Source organism: Haliotis rufescens, unplaced genomic scaffold (assembly GCF_023055435.1).
Source record: "Haliotis rufescens isolate VD_foot unplaced genomic scaffold, xgHalRufe1.0.p SCAF_16, whole genome shotgun sequence".
NCBI classification, from domain to species: Eukaryota; Metazoa; Mollusca; class Gastropoda; order Lepetellida; family Haliotidae; genus Haliotis; species Haliotis rufescens.
Window position 1 is genome coordinate 22943745 of NW_025963846.1, and position 26491 is coordinate 22970235.

Consider the following 26491-nt stretch of genomic DNA (forward strand, 5'->3'; position numbering starts at 1 on the left):
AGCTATCATTGTAATGTAGTTTACGGAGGTCGTGGCTAGCATAACTATATAGGTTACGGAGGTCGTGGCTAGCACAACTATATAGGTTACGGGGTCATATATAGCTAGCACAGTTATATGTTACGGGAGTCATATGGCAAAGTGTTTTCAGCTAAAGCACAGGTGGGGACGTATTGTAGAGTGGTTGTAGGTGCAGACACCTTTGACACTGGATATGAAGTGAGTGTGTGAGTTTGATTTTATGTCGGTTTGGGCAATATCCCGGCAACATCACGGCGGGGGACACCAGAAATAGGCTTCATACATTTTACGGATATGGGGAATCGAACCCGGGCTTTCGACGTTAAGAGTGAACGCATTAACCACTATGCTACCCCAACGCTCCGTATTAAGAGATCGTTTCCGTATCTTGAGATGACGACGTTTTAATAGCGGGAACGCAGATTACAAAATCGCTTTACGTAAAGCCACATTGCAGATTTCCAGTGTTTATTAAGCAATTCCGAACATAAGTATCGACGGACCACTTCATGTTGATGGAGGGGCGGTCGGGTAGCCTTGTGGTTAAAGCGTTCGCTTGTCACGCCGAAGACCTGGGTTCGATTCCCGACATGGGTACAATGTGTGAAGCCCATTTCTGGTGTCCCCCGCCGTGATATTGCTGGAATATTGCTAAAAGCGGCGTAAAATCATTTTCACTCACTCACTCATGTTGATGGATTCCGTTTATTAATCAACGAAATATTTGTGAGTCATTGTTAACATTTCTTAAGTCCAGGCTGTGATGATAAGTGTCATTGTTTATACGCATCCATGGTTATACGTGTGCACATGCGGCCGTGCACCCCGGGCGCGTTGACAAGGAACCGCCACTCCCAACGAACAACGGCGATATCGGATTACGAAACACCGATCGTGTGCAGGTGGCGGATATAAGCTAAGCTGTTCGGGTTACCACGGGTAACGAATAACGAAGCTCTCTTGTAAATAGAAACAGGTTGATCAGCAGTTGTATCCACCATGGCGGTCAGTGAGTATCTAACAATATTTATGTGTAACTCAATTTCTTCAATATCACGTTTATATTCTGGTTGAAATCAGGACTGATGTCTCCAGCTGTGTCTAATGCGAAATCTCGCCCGCCTCGCATCGCACTTGCGTATTTCATACATGCTTTAGGGTATTGATGAAGCTGGTTATCTTAGCCTTGAAGTAACCACACATAAATAAGTACACTTACATAGACAGAATGTGTGTGTGCTGCCACAGTGTGTCGTCCGTGCGAAATCAAGTAAGACGTTGATGTTCGTATTGTTGATGTGGCAGACCCAAGAACTGTTTTACATTATTTATAAACGCGAAATTGAGAACAGTATTGATTAGCTGTGCAGCTGAGGGCCATGTCACGGGCGAGAGAGAGAATGTAGTGGTCGTAGTTGAAAGGGGGTATGTTATTATCACAGGGCGAGGGGTATGTTATTGTCATAGGGCGAGGGGTATGTTATTATCAATGGGCGAGGGGTATGTTATTGTCATAGGGCGAGGGGTATGTTATTATCATTGGAGAGAGGGGGTATGTTATTGTCATAGGAGAGGGGTATGTTATTATCACAGGGCGAGGGGTATGTAATTGTCATAGGGCGAGGGGTATGTTATTGTCATAGGAGAGAGGGTATTTCATTATCACAGGGCGACGAGTATGTTATTATCATAGGGCGAGGGGTATGATATTGTTATAGGGCGAGGGGTATGTTATTATCATAGGGCGAGAGGTATGTAATTGTCATAGGGCGAGGGGTATATTATTATCATAGGAGAGAAGGGGCATGTTATTATCATAGGTTAGAGGAGGTCTGTTATTATCATAGGAATGAGGGGCATGTTATTATTATAGGATAGAGGAGGTATGTTATTATCATAGAAGAGAAAGGGTATGTTATTATCATAGAAGAGAGGGGGTATGTTATTATTATAGAAGAGAGGGGGTATGTTATTATCATAGGAGAGAGGAGATATGTTATTATCACAGGATAGAGGGGGTATGTTATCATAGGTGAAGGGGTATGTTATTATTATAGGATAGAGGGGGTATGTTATTATCATAGGGTAGAGGGGGTATGTTATTATCATAGGATAGAGGGGGTATGTTATTGTCACAGGGCGAGGGGTATGTTATTGTCATAGGGCGAGGGGTATGTTTTTGTCATAGGAGAGAGGGTATTTTATTATCACAGGGCGACGGGTATGTTATTATCATAGGGCGAGGGGTATGTTATTGTTATAGGGCGAGGGGTGTGTTATTATCATTGGGCGAGAGGTATGTAATTGTCATAGGGCGAGGGGTATATTATTATCATAGGAGAGAAGGGGTATGTTACTATCATAGAAGAGAGGGGGTATGTTATTATCATAGGAGAGAGGGGGCATGTTATTATTATAGGATAGAGGAGGTATGTTATTATCATAGAAGAGAAAGGGTATGTTACTATCATAGAAGAGAGGGGGTATGTTATTTTATAGAAGAGAGGGGGCATGTTATTATCATAGGAGAGAGGAGATATGTTATTATCACAGGATAGAGGAGGTATATTATCATAGGATATAGGGGGTATGTTATTAGTATAGGAGAGAGGGGGTAATCATGCTATTATCACAGGTGCTTGTGTCTGTGCTATTTTTAGTGTTTCTCAAAAGTTGTGTCACAAGACTCGGCGAGTGTTATTGTGACTTCCCCAAGTTGTTAAGTTGGATCACGCTCCACTTGACGCTTATGGAAGCCAAACACATAGCCTGTCTCCAGTCCCCAGAGCATATAGTAAAAAAGGACTCACGTCTAGAATGATTTTGCAAGTCTAGATTGTCTCATTTCTTCCCTGAAATTAAGGATTATTCTGAGCTCAGTTTGGATCTGTTTTGTAGAAATATAGTTTTAAATAGATCACTTTATTCCTGAGACTAAATGTCAGTCTACCGTACACAAAGAGGGGTAACGTAACGTGCATAACCCTAGAACTGGCCTACCTGTGGCGTTATTCAAGAGGTACTTATTCAAGTTACTTCCATAAATTACTCTGCAGTTGGCCTACACGTGCGACTCCGTTATCATTTAATCAGATATTGTATATGGTTTAACAAAATCTTTCATTGCAAATGTGTCGCTTGTGACGAAAATTGTGTATACAGTTGACTACGGTTATAACGAACTCGAGGGGGCCACTAATTTGAGTTCGTAATAACCGTAGTTCGTTATAAGCATACATACAGCATTTATACAACAAATGGTCGGGAGTAGGTTCGTTATATCCGTCAGTTCGTTATAAGAGTGTTCGTTATAAACGTAGTTTACTGAAGTTGTGATATAGTTGTACAAACACAGTTGTGTGGGTGTGGGTGCCCATGCTGTGTGTATGTGCATGCTACTTTGGTTTTAGCGCTGGTCTCATAGACGCCTTATAATTGCATCATAATCTTTGATCATTCGTGACCAACTCGTGTTATTCCGGGACAAGCCGAATAGCGGATTACGGAAAGGGACGAGTGGTGACGAATGAATCTTTGATGTCGCAGAAATGACGTCATGGTGGAATTCATGACGTCACAGATTGCGATGTCATTTATGCGATGCCCGTGAACTGTTTCTTGTTATGGTAGGCCATTGATATTTAGGAGATAATTGTTTATCTCCATTCTACCATGATTAAATAAAACGCGAAATCTTTGGTGCTAGCAAATATTTTGAGTGAAACGGCATAGGTTGAGTCCAATGTTTAGAGGGGGTTGTCGATCTGAATAACGGATTCACCGACAACATCCATTAAACAAAATATGGCGCTGTATATTCTCAGGCAGTTTGTTTACTCCGAAATACTTCACTCGAACATAATAAATATGACAGGCATTGGCAGCATATATATAAGCACGGCAACTTGGAAAGCTAACATGAGGTGGGCACCCCTAAAGAAAACTAAACAAGCTTTGCAAGGCTTTCGTGCTACACCACACGTCACCATTATGACGTCATATCGATCATTGTGATGCAAACGATATGACGCCACAGTCGTATATAGAAAAGCGCCAACATTCCAAGCTCTCGCTTGTCTCCAAAACGTAAATACATTCTCGATTTATATCGTGTGTACAGCACGAAATGTATTGTCACACATCCTTTGAATATTGTAGTAACCGTATCTGTGCATTTTTAACCTGCAATTGTAGATATAATTATTTAAATATGCCTACCGACAATGACTGAAAAAGTACTATTCTATGAATATTAGCTTCGCGGTGATGCGGCCGTCAAACCAACTGTTTCAATCAGAGGGGGGTTATTGTGGTTTAATAGCCTCTGATTGACCAATCACAATCAAGTAATTTAATGGCAGAATTTTAGGTACCTCTAATTTCAGTTCAAATGCGAAAGGCCTGGTATTTAGCATAGGGGTTTAGCATAGACGTGGTAAGAGCTGACTAGAGTGGAGATTGGGTGGTCAGGATATCGTGTCCAATATTAAAAAAGATATTTGTTTGTTTTGAAATAGTCTTCTGAGTATTTGTTTCAATTAAAATTGATGCCTAGTGGGTGCGCGTCTTGTCCAATTAACATCCACGGTCAAACTGTCTAACTGTTTATCTACTGAAGACATAATTTACACATCTTCCTTAGTCAAGGGAGTTAAATGACTGTAAAATCCGGAAACATGACTTTTATAGTCAGATAACTCCCTCGCCTCGGGAAGACGTATTTAAATGGTGAAACATCAATTTTATTTTGTGTTGAAAAAGCGTCAAATTATGTTTCACAAATCGAGATATTTCATACTATTGAAGAATATCTATAAATCAATATACCAATGTCGAATTTCTCCAACGTCGCCAAAGACATAAAACAAGTCATGACGTCAAACAATAATGTGCTGTTTATAAGTAATTCATTACATTTGAGTGAGTGAGTTTGGTTTTACGCAGCTTTTAGCAATATTCCAGCAATATCACGGCTGGGGACACCAGAAACGGGCTTCACACATTGTACCCATGTCGGGAATCGAACCCGGGTCTTCAGCGTGACGGGCGAACGCTTTAACCACTAGGCTACCCGACCGCCCAATTACATTTGATAAGGCTACTACTCCATGATAACGGTGCAACACAAGTCAAATTACACTTTCACATCCAGGTGAATGCCGGAAGCTAAGGCCTAATTTACACGTTAGATAGGGCCATTCATTTCTTCCTCTTTAATGTAGAACAATGTTATCATTTCTTACGATTTGGGAAATACTTTCATCCTTTATGGTTTCATGATCGATAATTTCTTTTGGAATAGTTCGGTTCCACAAAGCAACCGTAGCGCTAAGACGATCGTAACCCCCATACTTTAACATAGACCTACGACAGTCGTAGCGCTAAGACGATTGTAACTCCAATATTTTTACATAGACCTACGACAGTTGTAGCACTAAGACGATCGTAACTCCAATACTTTAACACAGACCTACGACAGTTGTAGCGCTAAGACGATCGTAACTTCCATACTTTAACATAGACCTACGACAGTTGTAGCACCAAGACGATCGTAACTCCCATACTTTAACACAGACCTACGACAGTTGTAGCACTAAGACGATCGTAACTCCCATACTTTAACACAGACCTACGACAGTTGTAGCACTAAGACGATCGTAACTCCCATACTTTAACACAAACCTACGACAGTTGTAGCACTAAGACGATCGTAACTCCCATCCTTAACATAGACCTACGACAGCTGTAGCACTAAGACGATCGTAACTCCCATACTTTAACACAAACCTACGACAGTTGTAGCACTAAGACGATCGTAACTCCCATACTTTAACACAAACCTACGACAGTTGTAGCACTAAGACGATCGTAACTCCCATACTTTAAAACAAACCTACGACAGTTGTAGCACTAAGACGATCGTAACTCCCATACTTTAACATAGACCTACGACAATTGTAGCACGAAGACGATCGTAACTCCCATACTTTAACACAAACCTACGACAGTTGTAGCACTAAGACGATCGTAACTCCCATACTTTAACACAAACCTACGACAGTTGTAGCACTAAGACGATCGTAACTCCCATACTTTAACACAAACCTACGACAGTTGTAGCACTAAGACGATCGTAACTCCCATACTTTAACATAGACCTACGACAGTTGTAGCGCTACGATCGCCTTGTGGAACGGCGGCTTATTCACGAAACTGTCTTGGCGCTAATATTGGCGTAAAATCTTAGCTAAGGTACTGTCGTAAATGGTAGAAAAATGATATAATTTTTCAGGATATAATTTTTCAGATTGTTGTTTTTGAAATATCGAGTAACTACCGATCGACCTTCCAGTGGTTTGAAGTATTTCAGTCACAAGGAGTCCTATCGACAATTTCACAGGAGACAAACTCGAACGTAAACAGGAAGTTCACATTTATTCCAAGTCCAATGATGGTAATCTGAAACGGACTATATAAACATACGCACGTGACTCCGTTATAATGATAACAATGTAGTCTTCATAAAACATCTAATCCACACACAAAAATCATTTGGAGAAAATTCTAGATGTGCATCTTCTAAAATGACAAAATGGCGCTGCGTTTGTTTTGTCAACACTGCTCCCATGATGCATGTTACATAACACTTGCATAGCCATAGCCAGGGTACACGACATGGAGTCTGTACTAGGAAATGTATACAAGTTCTTTACACTTTAGAGAGATAGAGGGAACCATTTATTTATTTAGATAGGGTGGATTACCGAACTGCCCAAGCTATGGGGTTTTCAATTCATACCATCAAGTCTCCGAGATGATAAATAAAACATAAAAGTTAAAGGGGTGGTATCAAAAACAAAACCGGACGTAAAAGGATATTAGCTTTCATGCAGGGTGATTAGGCGTATAGTGTACAAGCTTTATGAGCAGAAGGTAACCCTGACTTGTAGTAGAGGAAAATTAAAGATACAATTAATGTTTCCTGGACTGCACAAACTATTGCTCTCCAAGAGATGGGATTTCGATACACTGCGCGTGGCGATGACCGAGCAGTTGTCCGGGGAAAATATTCCATCCTGTCTATGGGGTCACATTATCTCCGAACCATTTATAACTATCAGTCAGGGCGTCCAGAAAGTTTACCTTGATGAATCATTCCACTGACTACATGAACTCTTTGAAATTTCTTGAAATGAGCAAATATCTGCTGGTGTATACTATAAGAACTAATGCAATGATGCAGAAATAAATTATTACTGTTAGTGTTATGGCAATGTGAAATAAAAAGTGACTTCATATAATTTTCTGTCTTTTGTCGCCTATAGGCATTATTCCACTAAAGTGGACTTGTCCAGTTAGAGGTTGGGTAGCACTGATAGCAGGTGTCGCTGAAAATCACTGGTGCATGACTTTGTTTATTGTAGACTGTAGGCATTAGTGGACGCCGCCGCCACCTGGGACTGGGAGCAATACTGCCACAAACGTGCAATGCCCCTTTTCCCACGTTGAAGCATATTGAGAAAAGCTTACCTTTGTACTTACTTATCTTTTGTAAAACATAAGACATTAATACAACATATATCCCCGTGTTATGGGTTTTCGGACGCTGACAACTTTATCATAAAAAAGTCATTATCGGAGTATAAACAATTTCTGTGTGACCCCCCCCCCCCCCCCCCCCGCCGTTATAGTGCAAGTATTCATGATAGAAAACGTATGATGTCCGGAAACTTAAGATCCCATGATTGTGTTATGAATAATAATAAAAGCATGTTTGATGCTGAAAGCTCTGATCGAAAACAGGACAATCCGCCACGGTTGTCTGGCAACACGATATTTTCGAAGCATTTTAAAAAAAATCTTTGATTATATTTTGAAGAGGATGTTTCCAAGGACTACCGTTAAAAAACGCGATTTTCCGCGTTCCGCCGAGATTTGACATTATCATAATGTATACCCTACAATTAAACCGACAGCTCAGAACAAACCAAATTCAACACTTTAAATTAATAATAAAATAGTTTTCATCCTCTGTGCATTCCACTCTGTTGGCTAATCTGCCATGTGCACGAGAGCATGTTACAAATCACATCGCGGCCTCCCCGTACAAACGAATCCAAGCTCAGCACAAATCGATTTCAACACTTTCAATACAGAAGTCACCGCCAATGCAATCACCCCCGACAGCTTATCCTCTCTGTGCATTTGACCATAAAGTCTACTCACATACCAACCACCGCGCCAGGAAAAGTACCAGACGCCTCAATCGCTTACCCGTCAATATCATTGCAAGGAGAGTATGTACTCCCGCCAACAGTGTGGAGTACTAATTAAACATTCCAGTAATGTAACACGCCACTATATTTTTGTAACTTGATGATACTATTTTGCACATACAAAACAATTATAGAACAATACATAGCAATTATCCTCCTTTACCAACATATACAAAGAAACACAGTGCTCAACTTAAAACACTTCAATTTGTACATATTTAATAATTATACACAAATACATAACAATTATCTCCCTTTGCCAATATATACAAAGAAAACAAATTTGGATACACCATATATACAAATTTGTATATTTTTGTAAATGTCGTATATACAAACTTGTATATTTTTGTATATATCATCATTCCAATCTTGTATATGCTTTGGAAATATCATCATTCCAAAGCATATACAAACTTGTATAGATGGATTTTTTTTGCAGTGGCTACATGTGGCTATCGGCAGATCAACAAAAAGCACCCACAGACAATCAGGTAAAGGTAATCGTGTCATTGTTTTGCACGCTGCAACCAATGATATGGGGCTTATTGATGGATGTGTACTAGTTTTCGAGGCGAAACAGAAAACTGGTGATTTTCATATGGAAATTATAGGAGGTGATGTGTTCATAGAGTGGTTGGAACTTCAGCTATTGCCAATTTAAAACAATGTCAGTGTGATTGTCATGGATAACGCCAGTTAATATAACGTCCGGGAATCAGATACTGTCGCCCAAACCATGAGTAGTCTGAAGGCGAACATACAGGAATATATGACATTGGTCGACTTCAGACAATCTGAAACGAAAGTTCAACTCATGGAGAAAAATCGTCTGAATAAGAAACCAGTAAAGTACAAGACATATGTGCTGGCGGCACAACACGGTTACGTTGTCTTACGTACGCAAGTCAGACATTGTGAGCTCAACCCTGCTGTGCCCATCTTGGCGAAGTGTAATATTTTGAGACCCCCAACTCTGGTGACATTTGCACATGTGAGAATGCACTGGACGGTGTGAGGTCATCACCTCGGGACAGGTGTTAGGTAATTACCTCAGGTTATAGGCCGTTTCATACATGCATGACAACACACGAATATCCGTGAAGATCCGGGGTAGAACAGGGCCCACTTGCACAAAGCGATCTTAGCGACTATGCATGCTTGTCGTAAGAGGCGACTAACGGGATCGGGTGGTCAGGTTCGCTGACTTGGTTGATGCATGTCATCGTATCTCAATTGCGTGGATTGATGCCCATGATGTCAATCACCGGATTGTCTGGTCCAGACTCGATTATTTACAGACCTCATATAGCTTGAATATTGCTGAGTGCGGTGTTAAACAACAAACAAATAATAAGTTTACGACAAAAATTAAGAGAGAGCCTTTAGGATCTTACAATTAGTACAATAGCGGTCAAAAGACGTCATGGTGAGAAAAACGATTCGACAGTATTGTTCGACATTATCATTTCTGACCGGATGGATGGATGCATGCATGTATGTGTTTCATTGTTATATGCTAGGATCCAGCAAAATGAGGGGGCACGGGTGGCCAAGTCGTCTTAGGTGCCGCAATTCGCTGTGCAGAGCTGCGTCCCTTGGGCACGCCAGAAACCTGTGATTGTGGGTTCGAATCCCGGTTCGCCCCGATTACGTTTTTTTTTTTTCAGCACCATACCCGTGCTCGTGGGTTTCACCGAAGTGGTAAACGTCCGAGACCTGCATCACTTCGGGCTTTCCTCCCACATTAATACCGTTAAAAAGCGGCGTTAAACACAACTCACTCACTCATATTATGTTCCAATTCTATGACAACCTAAGAACAAATCCTATCGCTCTTTTGCTTGTATAGTCTTTTTTCAATGACATTCTGTTACTGTTTTTATAAAGCATGCCCCGGAAATGCAATCAAGTATTGCTGAAGCGCTTGAAAATGTCCAGAACTCAGATATGTTTATTACAGCAGCGTTAAACCCAACTCTTGTAGGGGCACAGGCCAGATTCTTATACTCGTGAGTTCGCCTCGATCTTGACTCTTGGTTTGGCAGCACCATACCCCTGCTTGCTGGTATCACCAACGTGGTGAACGTCTGACACTACATAAGGTTCTCGTTGTCGAATACTACTTGCCTAATATAAGGCCTGCGTCAATTTGTGCTTTGACTCGTGGGACAATCGTCTAAGCATATATGTCTCCAGCAACCTAAGCTTGTCGAAAGAGGTAACTAAATGATCGTATCCCAACTGGATGGATCGATGCTCATGATATCAACCACTGGAATGTCTGGTCCAGATTCGATTATGTACAGACCGCCATCACATAGCTAGAATGTTGTTGAGTGTGGCAATTAAACAAACAAACAAACAAACAAAGAAAACACTTCGGGTTTTCGTCCCACATTAAGCTGATACGTGATAATACTCAAATACTGCTTAAAGCGAACTCACTCACGCCCATTTATATAATCTAGAAGTTTGTTTGTTTGGTGATCGATATGTTTATTTACAGACTATGGACAACCAGGAATGCCGGGTGCGCCTCCAGAACGTAAGTGAATCACAAGCTATCAATACTGATTCTATTCCTAAAGTAGACATGACTCGTGCACGTAACCAAGTGACTAGGTGAGTACATATCTGGAAAATGCTCATGTTTAGGTTTGGCAGTTCAGGGGAACAGTGAACAGTTTACTTGATCCTATCCTTGGCCTACAAATGTTCAATCTGATCAATACATGTAATCAACAGTGTTATTTACAACATACCTTAATGGAGACAAAATCATGAAGAATCTTTTAGACGACAGAAATAAGTATGTACATCTTTAAAAAGAATTTTTTGACATTGTCATCTGAATTTTGGTCATCATATCGAATAATATTTGATATTCTGGGGGGGGGGGGGGGGGGGTGTGCTAGGATTTAAGCGAAAACATTAATTGTCCCAGAAAGTTCTTTAAAAGAATAATATCAAATGTATTTTACCTAATGTAATTACGGATTCGATTATGTGGATTTTTTATACGAAACATTTTTCCTCGTGATAGTTAACTTGAATAATAATTGAAATAATTGAAATTAATTTTATAATATATATTATTTTGATATATTATTTTAGGATTGATTTTTCAATGGTCGTGAAACAAAGTGAAATAGTTAAATTCTGTATGTGACCGAACAGTGTGATTTTCTTTTATCATTTTGAAGAATTAATCCGGACTAATTTTTCTATGATTGAATGGCAACAGGAATATCTCTGCATTGGAAAATTGTATTTATATTTGGAAGCCAAAAAGTATGTTTTGCAAAGTAGGTCTAAGTGTGTTGCTCCTATGGCCAGTTGTGCTGTGTTTGTGTTGACAGAGTGGAGCGTATGGATGGACGGTCCCCCTCCCCCCGACTGGAGACAGGGGAACCAGGTACCCGTGGACAACGAGGCAGCCGCTCCCCCCTCATTCGGACCGCCCCCCATGCAGGGGATGCCTACGTTCCAGGGTTATGAGGGCGTCGGGGGCTTTAACCAAAGTGAGTTCTACCTAGCGCAGGAATCTGATTATGTTTGCGACGTCATCGAGTCTATGACAAGAGTGCGAATGTACTAAAATCACGCAGTTGTTGAAATCAATTCCATTTCTCAATCTTTGTCACTGTTATCGTTGTCAATAAAATATTCCGACAGAGGCAATTATAATAAATGTCTTCTTTGTCCATGAACTAGTGTTATAAAACTTGTAGCTATTTTGGAATTTTAAGAAATATGTAAATAATAATCATTCTCACATGCTTGTCATGGTTGAAACTTAACTCAAAAGCTTTACTAGCCACGTTGAAGATAAAATGCCCTTTTAATGATAAAACAATGGTGAAATTGGGAAATTTGTACTGGTCTGCAGGCATTTGTACTAGCCCCGGGTTAGCGGGTTTGTGTTAAGTTCTTTTCCTGCTTGTCCGCCTGAAGCATTAACTCCAACTAACCCTTCATAAAGACATTCTTGATTGCCTGGGCTTGTCAAGAGTGAAAAATCTATCATTTAGGTCCCATTCTTAGTACACCGTTTTGGCCACTTTCACCAGTGCCTGAGGGGGCACAGGTGGCCCAGTCGTCTAAGGCGCCGCGATTCGCCGTGCAGAGTTGCGTCGCTTGGGCGCGCCAGAAACCTATGATTGTGGGTTGGAATCCCGGTTCGCCCCGATTATGTTTCTAGGTTTGTAAGCACCATACCCGTGCTCGTGAGTTTCACCGAAGTGGTAAACGTCTGAGACCTGCATCACTTCGGGCTTTCCTTCCACATTAAGCTGACACGCCGTGATATTACTGGAATACTGTTAAAAGCGGCGTTAAACCCAACTCACTCACTCACGTTAACTCCGGACAGATGGACTGTAATTCCTTTTGGCTAGTGTGTTATTTTCTTTCTTTTTTTCGTTAGTCAAAAATGTATTTGCATTTATAAACAAATATGTCGTGTTACAAAGTACATACAAGTTACATTGCTTCATATATACGCTTCGCGGAAAGTACTTTTTTGTGTGTATTGGGACTTGTACAATGTACAAATTGTATTTCTTACAGTGGCTCCTCTCCCCCCGCCGCCCCCTCCTCCACCCCCGCCAGAACCACCTCAGATGGATTTTGGCAAGTAAGTATGAAGAGACTTCCAGACATCTGGAATGTAAATTGGATATTTATCGACATTATTTTAGATATTCCCTTAAAAAATTACAAAACGATGAAATGATTAATTATGAATATTTTTGACTTTCTGAAATTAATATATTTGTTTATGCGTTACCAATATTGTGATAACTTGTGCTCTAAATAAATTTAGAACAAACAAATGAAAATAGGCCTTCTTACAATATTTTTTTCAGTAAACTAAAACTAGTGTCCAAAAGAAACGATACCATCTGTTTGCAACGACATAAAAGAAAAACTAAACAATGCAGAAGTTTAGGATTGGTGTTGTGCTTTTGAGAAATCTTTTCACAACATCTGTACAAAAATATGACAATATGACAAGCCTTTAGAGATGGGTGGGGTCGAAAAATGAACATTTCGTTGGAGCACTGATCACAGAAACAACGGGAAATGTCACACCACACGTCTCAAAGTCAAGTCAGTAGCCGGTATGTCCACCGTGAGCATCAATACATGCCAGAACACGCCTACGGACTGACGACGTCAAACGTCTGATGACGTTGGGAGTGATGCGTTGCCATTCCTCGAGGAGACATCGTTCCAAGTCCTGGACGTTGACTGGAGGCACACGGCGACGTCGGATTTGCCGATCGAGGTGGTCCCATAAGTGCTCGATGGGATTCATGTCCGGTGAACATGCGGGCCATGACAAAACCTGTACGTTGGCGTTGGCAAGGAAGTTCTGTGTCAATCTTGCTGTGTGTGGCCTTGCATTGTCATGTTCGAAAAGGAGTCCACGAGGCTGTTGCTGAATAAAGGGCACCACAACAGGCCGTAGGATGTCATCAAGATAACGCTGTGCATTCAGGTTTCCACGAATTACGACAAGCATCGTTTTGACGTCACCACATATGCCACCCCAAACCATTAACCCTCCACCTCCAAACGGCCGGACCTGTTGGATACAGTTAGGCGCCAAACGTTCACCAAATCGTCGGTATACAAGCTGCCGTCCATCGTTTCTGAAGATGAGGAATCTGCTCTCATCAGAGAACATAACACGTGCCCAGTCCCGCCGTTGCCAACGTCGAACTCGCCTGGCCCAGATCAGTCTGTTGTTCCGGTGTCGATGCGTCAGGAGCGGTCCGCGGTAGGGATGACGTGGCCGGATACCATACTGCCGTAGTCTCCTGTAGACGGTCTGTCGACTGATCCTGTGTCCCAGTGCTGTAGCCGCCGTGGACGTCGCTGTTACGGTGCGGTTCCTCAGGTGTAATACCCGGATGTAACGATCTTCACGAGGCGTGGTTACTCGTGGTCTTCCACTCCTGGGCCTGTCTGACGTCTGACCTGTCTGACGTAACCGCTGCATCAACCTGGTGATAGTGATGCGTGCGCAGCCCAACCTTCTGGCGACGTCGACGTGTGACGCTCCTTGTTGGACCATTCCAACGGCTCTCTCTCTCTCGATGGCTGTCAAACGTGGCATATCTTGTGTTCTTTTTGTTGCTGTGATATCAACGTGTCTGATCAGCCGTTTTATACAGTTTGTCTGCACGTGCAGAACATGCTAGAGAGGGAAATGTCACTTTCACGAAATTTACGTTTTTTCCCGGAAGTGATCACGTGTTCCCGGTATTTTTTATCGACTATGCTGTTTTTGGGATGTGCAATACGAATTGGCATGTTTTCATACTTGACAATTCACTTAGTAAAAAATAATTTTGAAAATAAGTTGGTATCGTTTCTTTTGGACACTAGTTTACGTTTATAACGAACACGCTTATAACGAACTGACGGATATAACGAACATATTTTTTATCCCGGCCATTTGCTGTATATATGCTTATAACGAACTAACCGTAGTTTACTGTACTTCAGCAGCAGTAATAAAATTCCTTGGACCATTTGACATTCGAGAGAGCTAAACAGCATATTTGGCCTTAGGTTTTAAACACATAGTTGTACGTCTTGAAGCAGTGATTGAAAAAAAAGTCCATACAGACAACAATGCGAGGCCCCCTGAAAGGCCGATCTCCAAGACGTAACGCTAAACTTCTACCTGTAGCCTGACGTCCATGGACGAGGAGGCCTGCCGGGACGCCATGATTCAGTACGTCAGTGAGAACTGCTGCTTTGGGTCGGCACCGGCCAAAGAAATGAAAATCAGCAACATTGCTCCAGGGCACGCTTTGCATGTACGTATAACTCAACATGACGCTACTGTCTTGAAGCGTCTCACAGCGTGGTGTGCCTGTCATGGCATAGTTGTTGTCTTTCATATTAGTACTTCTGATTTCGTTCATGTTATGTTCCGGGGGCCACGGGTGGCCCAGTCGTCTAAGGCGCCGTAATTCGCTGTGCAGAGCTGCGTCCCTTGGGCACGCCAGAAACCTGTGATTGTGGGTTCGAATCCCGGTTCGCCCCGATTACGTTTTTTTTTTTTCAGCACCATACCCGTGCTCGTGGGTTTCACCGAAGTGGTAAACGTCCGAGACCTGCATCACTTCGGGCTTTCCTCCCACATTAATACCGTTAAAAGCGGCGTTAAACACAACTCACTCACTCATATTATGTTCCAATTCTATGACAACCTAAGAACAAATCCTGTCGCTCTTTTGCTTGTATAGTCTTTTTTCAATGACATTCTGTTACTGTTTTTATAAAGCATGCCCCGGAAATGCAATCAAGTATTGCTGAAGCGCTTGAAAATGTCCAGAACTCAGATATGTTTATTACATTAACAGACCCGTGAAGATCCCTACGGAAGCCTTTTAGGGCCCTTTTTTTCTTCTTTCTTTTTTTCGATACTATCTTGAAATTTCAAGAACCTAAGATGAAATTTCAAGAAACTAAGTTGAAATTTCAAGATATTAGGTTGAAATTTCAAGATACTAAGTTGAAATTTCAAGATAATAAGATAACATCCTAAGATGTAAAAATACGTTTGAAGTGAATAATCTTGAAATTTCAAAATCTTACGGAAGCCTTTTAGGGCCATTTGTTTGTTTTTAAAAATTTCGATACTATCTTGAAATGTCAAGATGCTAAGTTGAAATTTCAAATAACTAAGTTAAAATTTCAAGATAGTATCTTGACATTTCAACTTAATAGAAAAAAGGCTTCCGTAGATCCGGGTTAGAATTAGTCTTCAGCAACCCATGATTGTCGTCAAAGGCGTCTAACGTATCGGGTGGTCTGGCTCGCTGATTTGGTTGATGCATGTCATCGTATCCCCATTGCGATCGATGCTCATGATCTCAGCCACTGGATTGTCTGGTCCAGACTCGATCATTTAGAGACCGCCGTCATATAATATAGCTTGAATATTGCGGTGTGCGATGATAAACAACAAACAACATATTACATTAACAGACACAGTTATTATATAAATTGTTGCCTTAGCAATGAAACCACAAACAGCCAAGGATTGACGTCACTGTTGGAATCTGAAAACTGAAGAACCTGACGCAGACCTTTCTAATGATACGTCAATGTCATTAAAATCAGATCTGTTCATTCGATTTTCCTCTGCGTGAAGATGTGACAAATGCCGTGTACGAGGTCGTGTCAAATGAACTCTGAACAAACACTGAATCGAATCTAAATGAAGGATGCATGGGTTCTTGAGCCAGTCAGATTCTTAAACGATCTGGCTTCATTTCTTCACCTCGATTCGAAAACTCGATCTTAAAAAAACCAAAAGGCACAAAGAAAACATATATTCCATAGAAAATATTCCCTTTTGGCTGAAGATGCGACCTCGCTCAGAAGCAACAGGGTGTATAAACATATCTATGATATTAATAGCGAAACCTTTATTATTTCCATTCGGAACTGCCCGTTCAGATACAGAAATCAGATATGCTAACCTGAATGCTTTGTACCGAGTATTAATAAGCCTCGACGCTGATTAGAAAGCTCTCCTAACGCAAACCCTATGACACATCGTATCGGGGTGAAACAAATAGAATGAACCAGAGTTCATGTAAATGTAGGCTAGATATAGTACTCATGATATTATACAATGGTCTGTATGTTGCAGTACACACTGGAGACGTACACGGAGTTCAGGTCCACGGGGTACATGTCGGAGCCCTTTAGGGGAGGCTTTGTCGACGGCCCCGAGAACGGCCCTCCTCCCCCTCCCTGGGCTATCCCCTGCAACTCTGACTCGCTGTTCCTTGACCAACAGAAGCTTATTGAGGTGCCCCATACAGCGACTATTAGGGTAAGGCGGCCAGCAGGAAGGATTGGGTGTGAAAGCTGGGACTAAGACAAGAGGGTTTGGTTGAGGACCCGACCATTGTCTGTTGGAACCTGTTGTTATAGGCATAATATTACAGTAGACTACGGTTAAAACGAACACGCTTATAACGAACTGACGGATATAACGAACTTACTTTTTGGTCCCGACTATTTGCTGTAGTTAAGCTGGATATATGCTTATAACGAACCACGGTTATAACGAACTAAAATTAGTAGTCCCTTTGAGTTCGTTATAACCGGTCACTGACACTTTTATCGGAGAAGGCAAACATTTTTATTTGTTTTTATACGACACACTTTTTAAGGACATCTGGCATGTTAAGTGAACAATTTGTTTGTCTGTTTATTTATTTTGGGTCACCTCTTCAAAACAAACATATTTCTTTGTGCCCGCAACACATTTTCCCAACACCCAGCATGTTCAGTAAACGATGTGCCGTGACATCCGCGGAAAAAATATACCTTGCAGCATTTAGTGAGAAGTGAATTTGACGTAGACCAATGTTGCTGCAGACAAACACTTTTGACAATTACTAGTATATAAGACCCGTGAGGATCCGGGGTAGAATAGGTCTTCAGCAACCCATGCTTGCCATAAAAGGCGACTATGTTTGTCGTAAGAGGCGACTAACGGGATCTGGTGTCGTATCCCAATTGCATAGATCGATGCTCACGTCAATCATTGGATTGTCTGGTCCAGACTCGATTATTTACAGACTGCCGTTATATAGCTGGAATATTGCTGAGTGCAGCGTTAAACAACAAACAAACAAAAACAGAAAACTAGTATATTATATGATATTTTCAGCCGTGCCACGCGTGTGACGCCAGGGGGTACAACCGATGCTACCGATGCCACGGGTGGGGGAACGTCAGGTGCCACACCTGCGGGGGTGACGGCGTGCGCATGGTGCACGTGCATGAACAAGGGATGCAGCCACAGCCCTGCTTCTCCTGTGGTGGCGACGGTAGACGGAGGTTTGTTCACGTCTATTGAAGATTATGTACGCATTATACATGCAACCCATTCGATGTAATCAAATGTTGTTTTTCTTACGTGCATATTTCTATTTAAATAGGGTATTAACGTTCGGGTCAGAAAAGGTCCTACGGACCTTTTGTTCATAGAACCGACTACTGAGGACTGGAATCTGTGACTTACGTCACTGCCGTGGTTGCTTGGATCATAAGTATAGGATAAAATACGCCTCCGAGGTATTGCTTGAAAATGTAAAACTGCGAGCGAGATAATAGCCCAAAGCACCGGAGCAAACCGAGGTGTGTTTTATCCAACTTATTAACCGTCTAAATGCTAGAAATACCAGAAAAAATAAGAAAACATCGACATACCTTATAGTGAAACAATGCAGTGCATCGCGGTATAAAGGTAATTCGCTCAAAGCGTGAGACAGAAAAATCACGTGCAGCATGGACCAGCTTCGAGTCATGACATGATAAACTGAACAACTTCTGATAACCTGTCCCGGTAGCTCAGTGGGATAACGGTGGGTTACAAAAGTTAACACGATATGTGAGATTGCAGGTTCGATTGATGTCATGGAATTTTTCATGTTTAAAAAAATTGGGACTTTTAACCAATCATCAAACACAATTGTGTTCTCATGAAGAGGCAAGTTTATAAGACATTATTTGTTAAACCGAGGTATTCCATTTGAAATGTATACACCAAGTCCCGGGAATTGTTGATATTGCCTACCTTGGAAGTTTACCAACAGTTAGAAGAACCTTCTGTTACTGAAGTGTGAAGTCATCAGAGGTTTATAACTAAAACGTCTCGACCACTGGTTTCAGGGCCTGATCCAGACACGATAAGTTTGTGGTCGACAATGTGTAGCTTAAATATCGCCAACTGAAGCGTAGAACGGCATGCACTTCATCACATTGTCATGAAATTGGGGCTGATGATCCTGGATACCAGACAACCTGGGCACCATCAACCACCCAACCCAAATAGCTGGTCTTGTGATGGAAGGTTTTCATTAATATACAGCATATATATTGATGAGACTTATAAAGTCACTGTGCCATGTCAGGGGCGGTCGGGTTAGTTAAAGCGTTCGCACGTCACGCAGAAGACCCGGGTTCCATTCCCCACATGGGTACAAGGTGTGAAGCCCATTTCTGGTGTCCCCCGCCGTGATATTGCTGGAATATTGCTAAAAGCGGCTTAAAACCATACGCACTCACTCACTCACATGCCATGTTCTTGTTGTCAGATGTTTGACGTGTGGCGGTCACGGACGCATCCCATGCCGGACTTGCCAAGGCTTCAGGAACCTCAAATGCTACGTCCAACTCAAAGTAACCTTGTGAGTTTAAATCACAACTTCTCTTCCAGTTTCAAATATGTTCAGTCACTTCAAGGTTAATTGCATATTTCATACTCAGTATTCACTACCCACGCGCGTTTACCCTTAGTGTAGCAGAAACATTGCCTCTCCAGCAGCCATACACTTGCAGCAAGAGCTGGCACTTGTTCTGGTACAGAGTTGCGTCCCTTGGCTGTATCATACAGGGGGCCCATATCGTGGATTCGAATGCTGGATAATGCTTCTTTGTTTGTCATCACAATGCTCGTGACCTTTACCAAAATGTCGGGGCGGTCGGGTAGCCTAGTGGGTAAGCCGAAGCCCCGGGTTCGATTCCCGACATGGGTACAATGTGTGAAGCCCATTTCTGGTGTCCCCTGTCGTGATATTGCTGGAATATTGCTAAAAGCGACGTAACACCATACTCACCCACTCACTGCCAAAGTGGTACACGTCTTGAGCCACTTTGGGCGTTCCTCCGACATATACGCTGGCACGCCATGATGTCACTCACTCCCTGCACACGTTTTGGTAGTTAATCGTATTTATCAGCCAATGGTCATCTTAACCATACGGTCAAATACAATTTGCAGTTTTGTGTGAATTAAATTTGATAACGAATAAATGTTTCTGTAAAGGATGAAAAAGTTGTTTCACGACACTCTAACCAAACAAAATACCCCATGTTTTAGTGTAATACTATTTGGCTCATCTTTACCCAGATGTTTCAGTGTAATATGTCTGTATCTAGACAACCCCCGCCCCACATGTTTCAGAGTAATATAAGTCTCTATCCAAACTCAATCATGTCTTAGTGTAATATCTATTTCAGTATCATACTCTTTGTTTCAATCTATATCCAAACAACCCCATGTTTTAGTACAACACTATCTGTTTCAATCTATATCCAAACACACCCATATTTCAGTACAACACTATCTGTTTCAATCTACATCCAAACAACCCCATGTTTCAGTACAACACTATCTGTTTCAGTATATATCCAAACAACCCCATATTTCAGTACAACACTATCTGTTTCAGTATATATCCAAACAACCCCATATTTCAGTACAACACTATCTGTTTCAATCTATATACAAACACTTCCATTTGTCAGTACAACACTATCTGTTTCAATCTATATCCAAACACCCCCATGTTTCAGTTTCAGTAGAATGGGTTTTGTTTCAACAAAGGTTGTAGCTGTAGAATGGGCTTTGTTTCAACAAAGGTTGAAGCTGTAGAATGGGCTTTGTTTCAACAAAGGTTCAAGCTGTAGAATGGGTTTTGTTTCAACAAAGGCTGAAGCGGTAGAATGGGTTTTGTTTTCAACAAAGGCTGAAGCTGTAGAATGGGTTTTGTTTCAACAAAGGCTGAAGCTGTAGAATGGGTTTTGTTTTCAACAAAGGCTGAAGCTGTAGAATGGGTTTTGTTTCAACAAAGGTTGAAGCTGTAGAATGGGTTTTGTTTCAACAAAGGCTGAAGCTGTAGAATGGGCTTTGTTTCAACAAAGGCTGAAGCTGTAGAATGGGTTTTGTTTCAGTAAAAACAACAAGGACGACTACATCCTGGAGAAAACTGACATGCCTGATGAGTTAGTGAGGGATGTGAGCGGCACTGCGATCTTCGAACAGACGCTCATGCCGGTAGGTCCATAGACACACACTGCGTTCACAATAAGTGCCGGTTTACGATGAGATGGCTAAAAGCGGGGCGTTTCTTATTCTTTGAAATCCCTTCAGAAGATGTACACGATGTCTATATAATTGATGACAAAACACAAAGAGGTTGTAAAGCTAATAATGACGAAGCCGTGGCCTCCGTTCTACCAATCTAGCTTGGAGGGGCGGTCGGGTAGCCTAGTGGTTAAAGCGTTCGCTCGTCACGCCGAAGACCCGGGTTCGATTCCCGACATGGGTACAATGTGTGAAAAACCATTTCTGGTGTCCCTCGCCGTGATATTGCTGGAATATTGCTGAAAGCGGCGTAAAACCATACTCACTCACTGTCACAAGGATTGGACTCCCATACTCTAACATTGACTTTCGATAGTCATAGCGCTAAAACCGTTATGTGGAACGGCACTCTGCATGTGTATTTTAAAGCAAAACACTCCCCAGAGCCTGGTGCACGTGCTTCATGCGCAAAGAAAACATCCCCATGCAATTGGAAATGGTCATACCCCGAATACATAGATAACATAACATTTTGTGAACACGTGGTGATAAGTGTTATAGCTATTATTGCTGACTGCGACGATCATCAACATATGTATCACTCGCTAAAACATTTCACTCTAGGTGTGGCCAATCACGTCCTACTTCGTCAGAGAAATCAACGACAGCTCCATCAGACTGGTGAACCAACACAAGGGGGCATTCCCTGGCGCCAGACAACTCATGCAGGTATATCTTCATGCAGCGTAATGTGAAGAGTGAGTGAGTGAGTTGTGTTAAACGCCGCTTTTAACAGTATTCCAGTTATATCAGGCGTGTCAGCTTAATGTGGGAGGAAAGCCCGAAGTGATGCAGGTCTCAGACGTTTACCACTTCGGTGAAACCCACGAGCACGGGAATGGTGCTGACAAACCTAGAAACATAATCGGGGCGAACCGGGATTCGAACCAACAATCATAGGTTTCTGGCGCGTCCGAAGGGACGCAACTCCGCACAGCGAATCGCGGCGCCTTAGACGAATGGGCCACCCGTGCCCCCCACTCGTGGGTGGTATTATCATATGTAAAGTAATATCTGTTTGTTGTTTTACACAGTAATAGTCCAGGTGTATTTCGGGGGGTGTAAGTAATCGAGTCTGGACCAGCGATCCATTTGACATCATGAGCTTCAATCTAAGTACTTTAGATACGATGACATGCATCAACCAAGTCAGCGAGCCTGAACACACGATCCCGTTAGTCGCCTCTTACGAGGCCTGGTAAAAAAGTTCAACAGACCAAATACACTTGCAATGAAGTACTCAAACAATGCACTACATTGACTAGATCACTTTGTTATGGCCCATAGTTGATTTTTGACCAGCCCTCTTACGAAATGCATTACAAAAGACCAATCCTAACCCGGATCTTTACCAGGGTGCAATGTACACATTTCATGTAGTTTCAGACAAAATGTCTAGATTTCTCAGGAGTGTTTGTTCATGCCAGATTTTGAAGTGGAGTGAGTGAGTGAGTATGGTTTTACGCAGCTTTTAGCAATATTCCAGCAATATCACGGCGAGGGACACCACAAATGGGCTTCACACATTGTACCCAAGTCGGGAATCGAACCCGGGTCTTCTGCGTGACGAGCGAACGCTTTAACCACTAGGCTACCCGACCGCCCATTTTGAAGTGGACTAAATGAACAATAGATAAACAGTAAATAGTAAACTTGGGTGAAATATGGCATGTCTCCCAAACTTCAGGAAATAAGAGTTCCTGGTACAGGCACAATTAACAGACTGGAAGGCTGTAGCGGGAATATTGCTGAGTTTGGCTTGAAATTCAATCACTCATTTACTCACTAACTAAAATATCAGTCCAAAAAGGTGTCCTAATACATATGACGACTTAGTCGCTATATGGCTCAAATAATACCGATGCGACGTTAAATTTTAACTCACTCACTGTATACTCATACCCTCCGTGTTTCAGCGGCAAGTGTTGAGGGGCGTCCCCGTGACGGAGGTGAACTACAACTGGAAGGATGTGACGACACGCTACTGGGTGTACGGCAACGAGAGGAAGGTGTACTCACCCGACTACCCCCAACAATGTTGCTGGGGGTGTACTATTCTCTAAGGCAGTCGTGCAATCTCATCAGATTATACCAACAACGTTGTTTCGATTATATTTTCTTCTGATATTCAGAGAAGTGTTGCTCGGGTGTTCTATATTCTCTAAAGTATGCTGGTTGCTAGGTCACCCCAAAAGTGCTGCTCCTATGTGATTTATTAACACGTCATTGTGGGAATCGTACAACCGAGTCTGCTTTTTAAGCAGAGATTTATCATGAATATGAAAATGATTTTTATCGTTTGTATTTGCATTATACACAATCTATATGTTATAGTGAGTGAGTATGATTTTACGCCGCTTTTAGCAATATTCCAGCAATATCACGGGAAATGGGCTTCACACATTGTACCCATGTCGGGAATCGAACCCGGGTCTTCGGCGTGACGAGCGAACGCTTTAACCACTAGGCTACCCGACCGCCCCCTTTATGTTAGGTCCGTGTTTGTTCCGGATTGGGTGCAATGTTTGAAGCCTTGTCGGTGGTGCCCGCCCTCGTATTGCTAAAAGCAGCGTAAAACCATATTCACTCACTCACACTATGCCATGAATCTGATCATTGCTTCTGTTAATATTCTTGTGCCAGCATTGCATCTGCTAAAGTATTCCTCGAACAGTATTACAACACAAAAGGTATTGAATCAGAATTTCAGGCATATTATATTTGTTTTGCCAAATTACGTTAAACATTCATGATTTTATTTATCTATACATGTGATTTTTATACACTGGTGTGCAAATATATTTAACATTGTTTTTTACATTGTCAGTATTATTCCCTTTGTGGGAAAAGGGTACCTGTTTAAAAATTATCACCAAAGACATATATTATCTATACAGATGCTATGTCGTGATCTCCCTTTCGTTGTATTTGAATAAAGTTCGTCAGTCTGCAACTTACTTAGCAGTTCAAATGTCTCTCTCTAAGGAGGTGTCATTCTGCAATTGATGAATTCAATTATTTTTAGGGGTTAATTCTTTGCTAAGATATACAAGCTAAAACTCGGATTAACTTCCATGAGGTTAAGGAAAGTTAGATATTTTGCGAAGCATATTAATATTGTAAATGATATATTTTTTTTACCAAGTACTTTAGTATCCACTGTGATTCATTAACACGTCATAGTGGGAATCGTACAACCGAGTCTGCTTTTTAAGCAGAGATTTATCATGAATATGAAAATGATTTTTATCGTTTTATATTTTGCATTATACACAATCTATATGTTATAGTGAGTGAGTATGATTTTACGCCGCTTTTAGCATTATTCCAGCAATATCACGGCGGGGGACACCGGAAATGGGCTTCACACATTGTACCCATGTGGGGAATCGAACCCGGGTCTTCGGCGTGACGAGCGAACGCTTTAACCACTAGGCTACCCCACCGCCCCCTTTATGTTAGGTCCGTGTTTGATTCCGGACTGGGTGCAATGTTTGAAGCCTTGTCGGTGGTGCCCGCCCTCGTATTGCTAAAAGCAGCGTAAAACCATATTCACTCACTCACACTATGCCATGAATCTGATCATTGCTTCTGTTAATATTCTTGTGCCAGCATTGCATCTGCTAAAGTATTCCTCGAACAGTATTACAACACAAAAGGTATTGAATCAGAATTTCAGGCATATTATATTTGTTTTGCCAAATTACGTTAAACATTCATGATTTTATTCATCTATACATGTGATTCTTAAATACTGGTGTGCAAATATATTTAACATTGTTTTTTACATTGTCAGTATTATTCCCTTTGTGGGAAAAGGGTACCTGTTTAAAAATTATCACCAAAGACATATATTATCTATACAGATGCTATGTCGTGATCTCCCTTCCGTTGTATTTGAATAAAGTTCGTCAGTCTGCAACTTACTTAGCAGTCCAAATGTCTCTCTCCAAGGAGGTGTCATTCTGCAATTGATGTATTCAATTATTTTTAGGGGTTAATGCTTTGCTAAGATATGCAAGCTAAAACTCGGATTAACTTCCATGAGGTTAAGGAAAGTTAGATATTTTGCGAAGTATATTAATATTGTAAATGATATTTATTTTTTTACCAAGTACTTTCGTATGTCTGCGAGGGTATCTGTTTTCTGTGTGTATATACATATGTGTCAAATTTATAATACTAATGGACCGGTCATTTATGACAGGGTGGGATGTTTTTGATGCATTAATGTATTGAAAACAAGGCAAAAAGTGAGCAGGGCTCACTAAAACATCCCGACCTCGACTCCAACATATTTCAAAGTTCAAAACAGGAAAAAAATCATATCGTTTTCTGAAATACAAATATCAAAATGAAACTTTGCTCCGCACCTCCTCTACTTGTATAGAAACTGCAACCCCAATTGTAAACGAATCCAGGAAGTAGTTTTTAAGAAAATACACACATGAAAATCAAACTTTGCACTGCACGTCTTCCATTAATATGGAATGGAAACTGTTCCCTAAATTTGAAAAGAATCCATGAAGTAGTTTTCAAGCTATAATTCGCACAAATGTTTAAGTAAAATCATTGTAAGTAAAAGCTGTATTTTTACAGAAAACCCAAATATTGAAATCAAACTTCGCAATGCACCTCCAATAGAAAGTGTTCACCAAGTTTCAAAAGAATCTAGGCAGTAGTCGCACACACAAAATCTTCGGAAGTACCCACGGAATTCCTTGGTATAACTTTATACCCCCGCCCCTTTATGTCGGGAGTACAGTAAAGACGCTCCCCTAATGCTTGTCTTATTTCGATGACCCTCCCCATGTCCTTGTACATATTTTACATGATATTTCCAAGATATATAGGATTAATCCCAAGGATAAGAGTTTTGAATATCACAAATAAACGAGGGGAACTTATAAACCGAAAAAAAGAAACTTAAAACAGCATTTATCAACATTTTTATGTTTCAAACATACTTTGCATGAACCTTGGGAAACGCACGTAAAATATCTGTTGCTGACGTACGGTATTTGAAAACGACATTCTTAAAAGCACTGTGATTCATCAGGGCCTCTGTAGCCTCGTGGTACACTCATTTACACATTAATTTTCAAAATATTTTACAATAGATCTGCTCATGTGGCAACGTGAGTGTTCTTCCGCATTAATGACTTGTATAAAGAGAAGCAGTTATTCATGTTATTCGTGTTTTGTTTAACATTTCAAT

General features: G+C 41.4%; 1 protein-coding gene across 2 annotated transcripts; it reads left to right on the forward strand.

Moving 5' to 3' along the window:
* The first annotated feature begins 901 nt into the window (after nt 1-901).
* LOC124133844 (protein SSUH2 homolog) lies at nt 902-26491 on the forward strand. 2 transcript variants are annotated; one of them, XM_048397012.1, is made up of 12 exons: nt 905-1026; nt 8740-8791; nt 10807-10845; nt 11660-11821; nt 12870-12936; nt 15004-15133; nt 16981-17166; nt 18013-18182; nt 19442-19534; nt 21081-21183; nt 21838-21942; nt 23190-26491. In XM_048397012.1, exons 1-12 carry the CDS (start codon nt 1021-1023, stop codon nt 23334-23336), a joined length of 1260 nt encoding a protein of 419 aa, XP_048252969.1. In that variant the 5' UTR covers nt 905-1020; the 3' UTR covers nt 23337-26491. The 2 variants fall into 2 exon arrangements, with proteins under 2 accessions (XP_048252970.1, XP_048252969.1); XM_048397013.1 differs by lacking the exon at nt 8740-8791 and having other exon boundaries at nt 902-1030.

Bases quoted from the DNA above. Each gene is read 5' to 3' on its own strand.
- LOC124133844 (XM_048397012.1), top strand. The intron at 17,167-18,012 runs GTAAGGCGGCCA...TGATATTTTCAG, and splicing joins CCCATACAGCGACTATTAGG to CCGTGCCACGCGTGTGACGC. The intron at 18,183-19,441 runs GTTTGTTCACGT...TCTTGTTGTCAG, and splicing joins GGTGGCGACGGTAGACGGAG to ATGTTTGACGTGTGGCGGTC.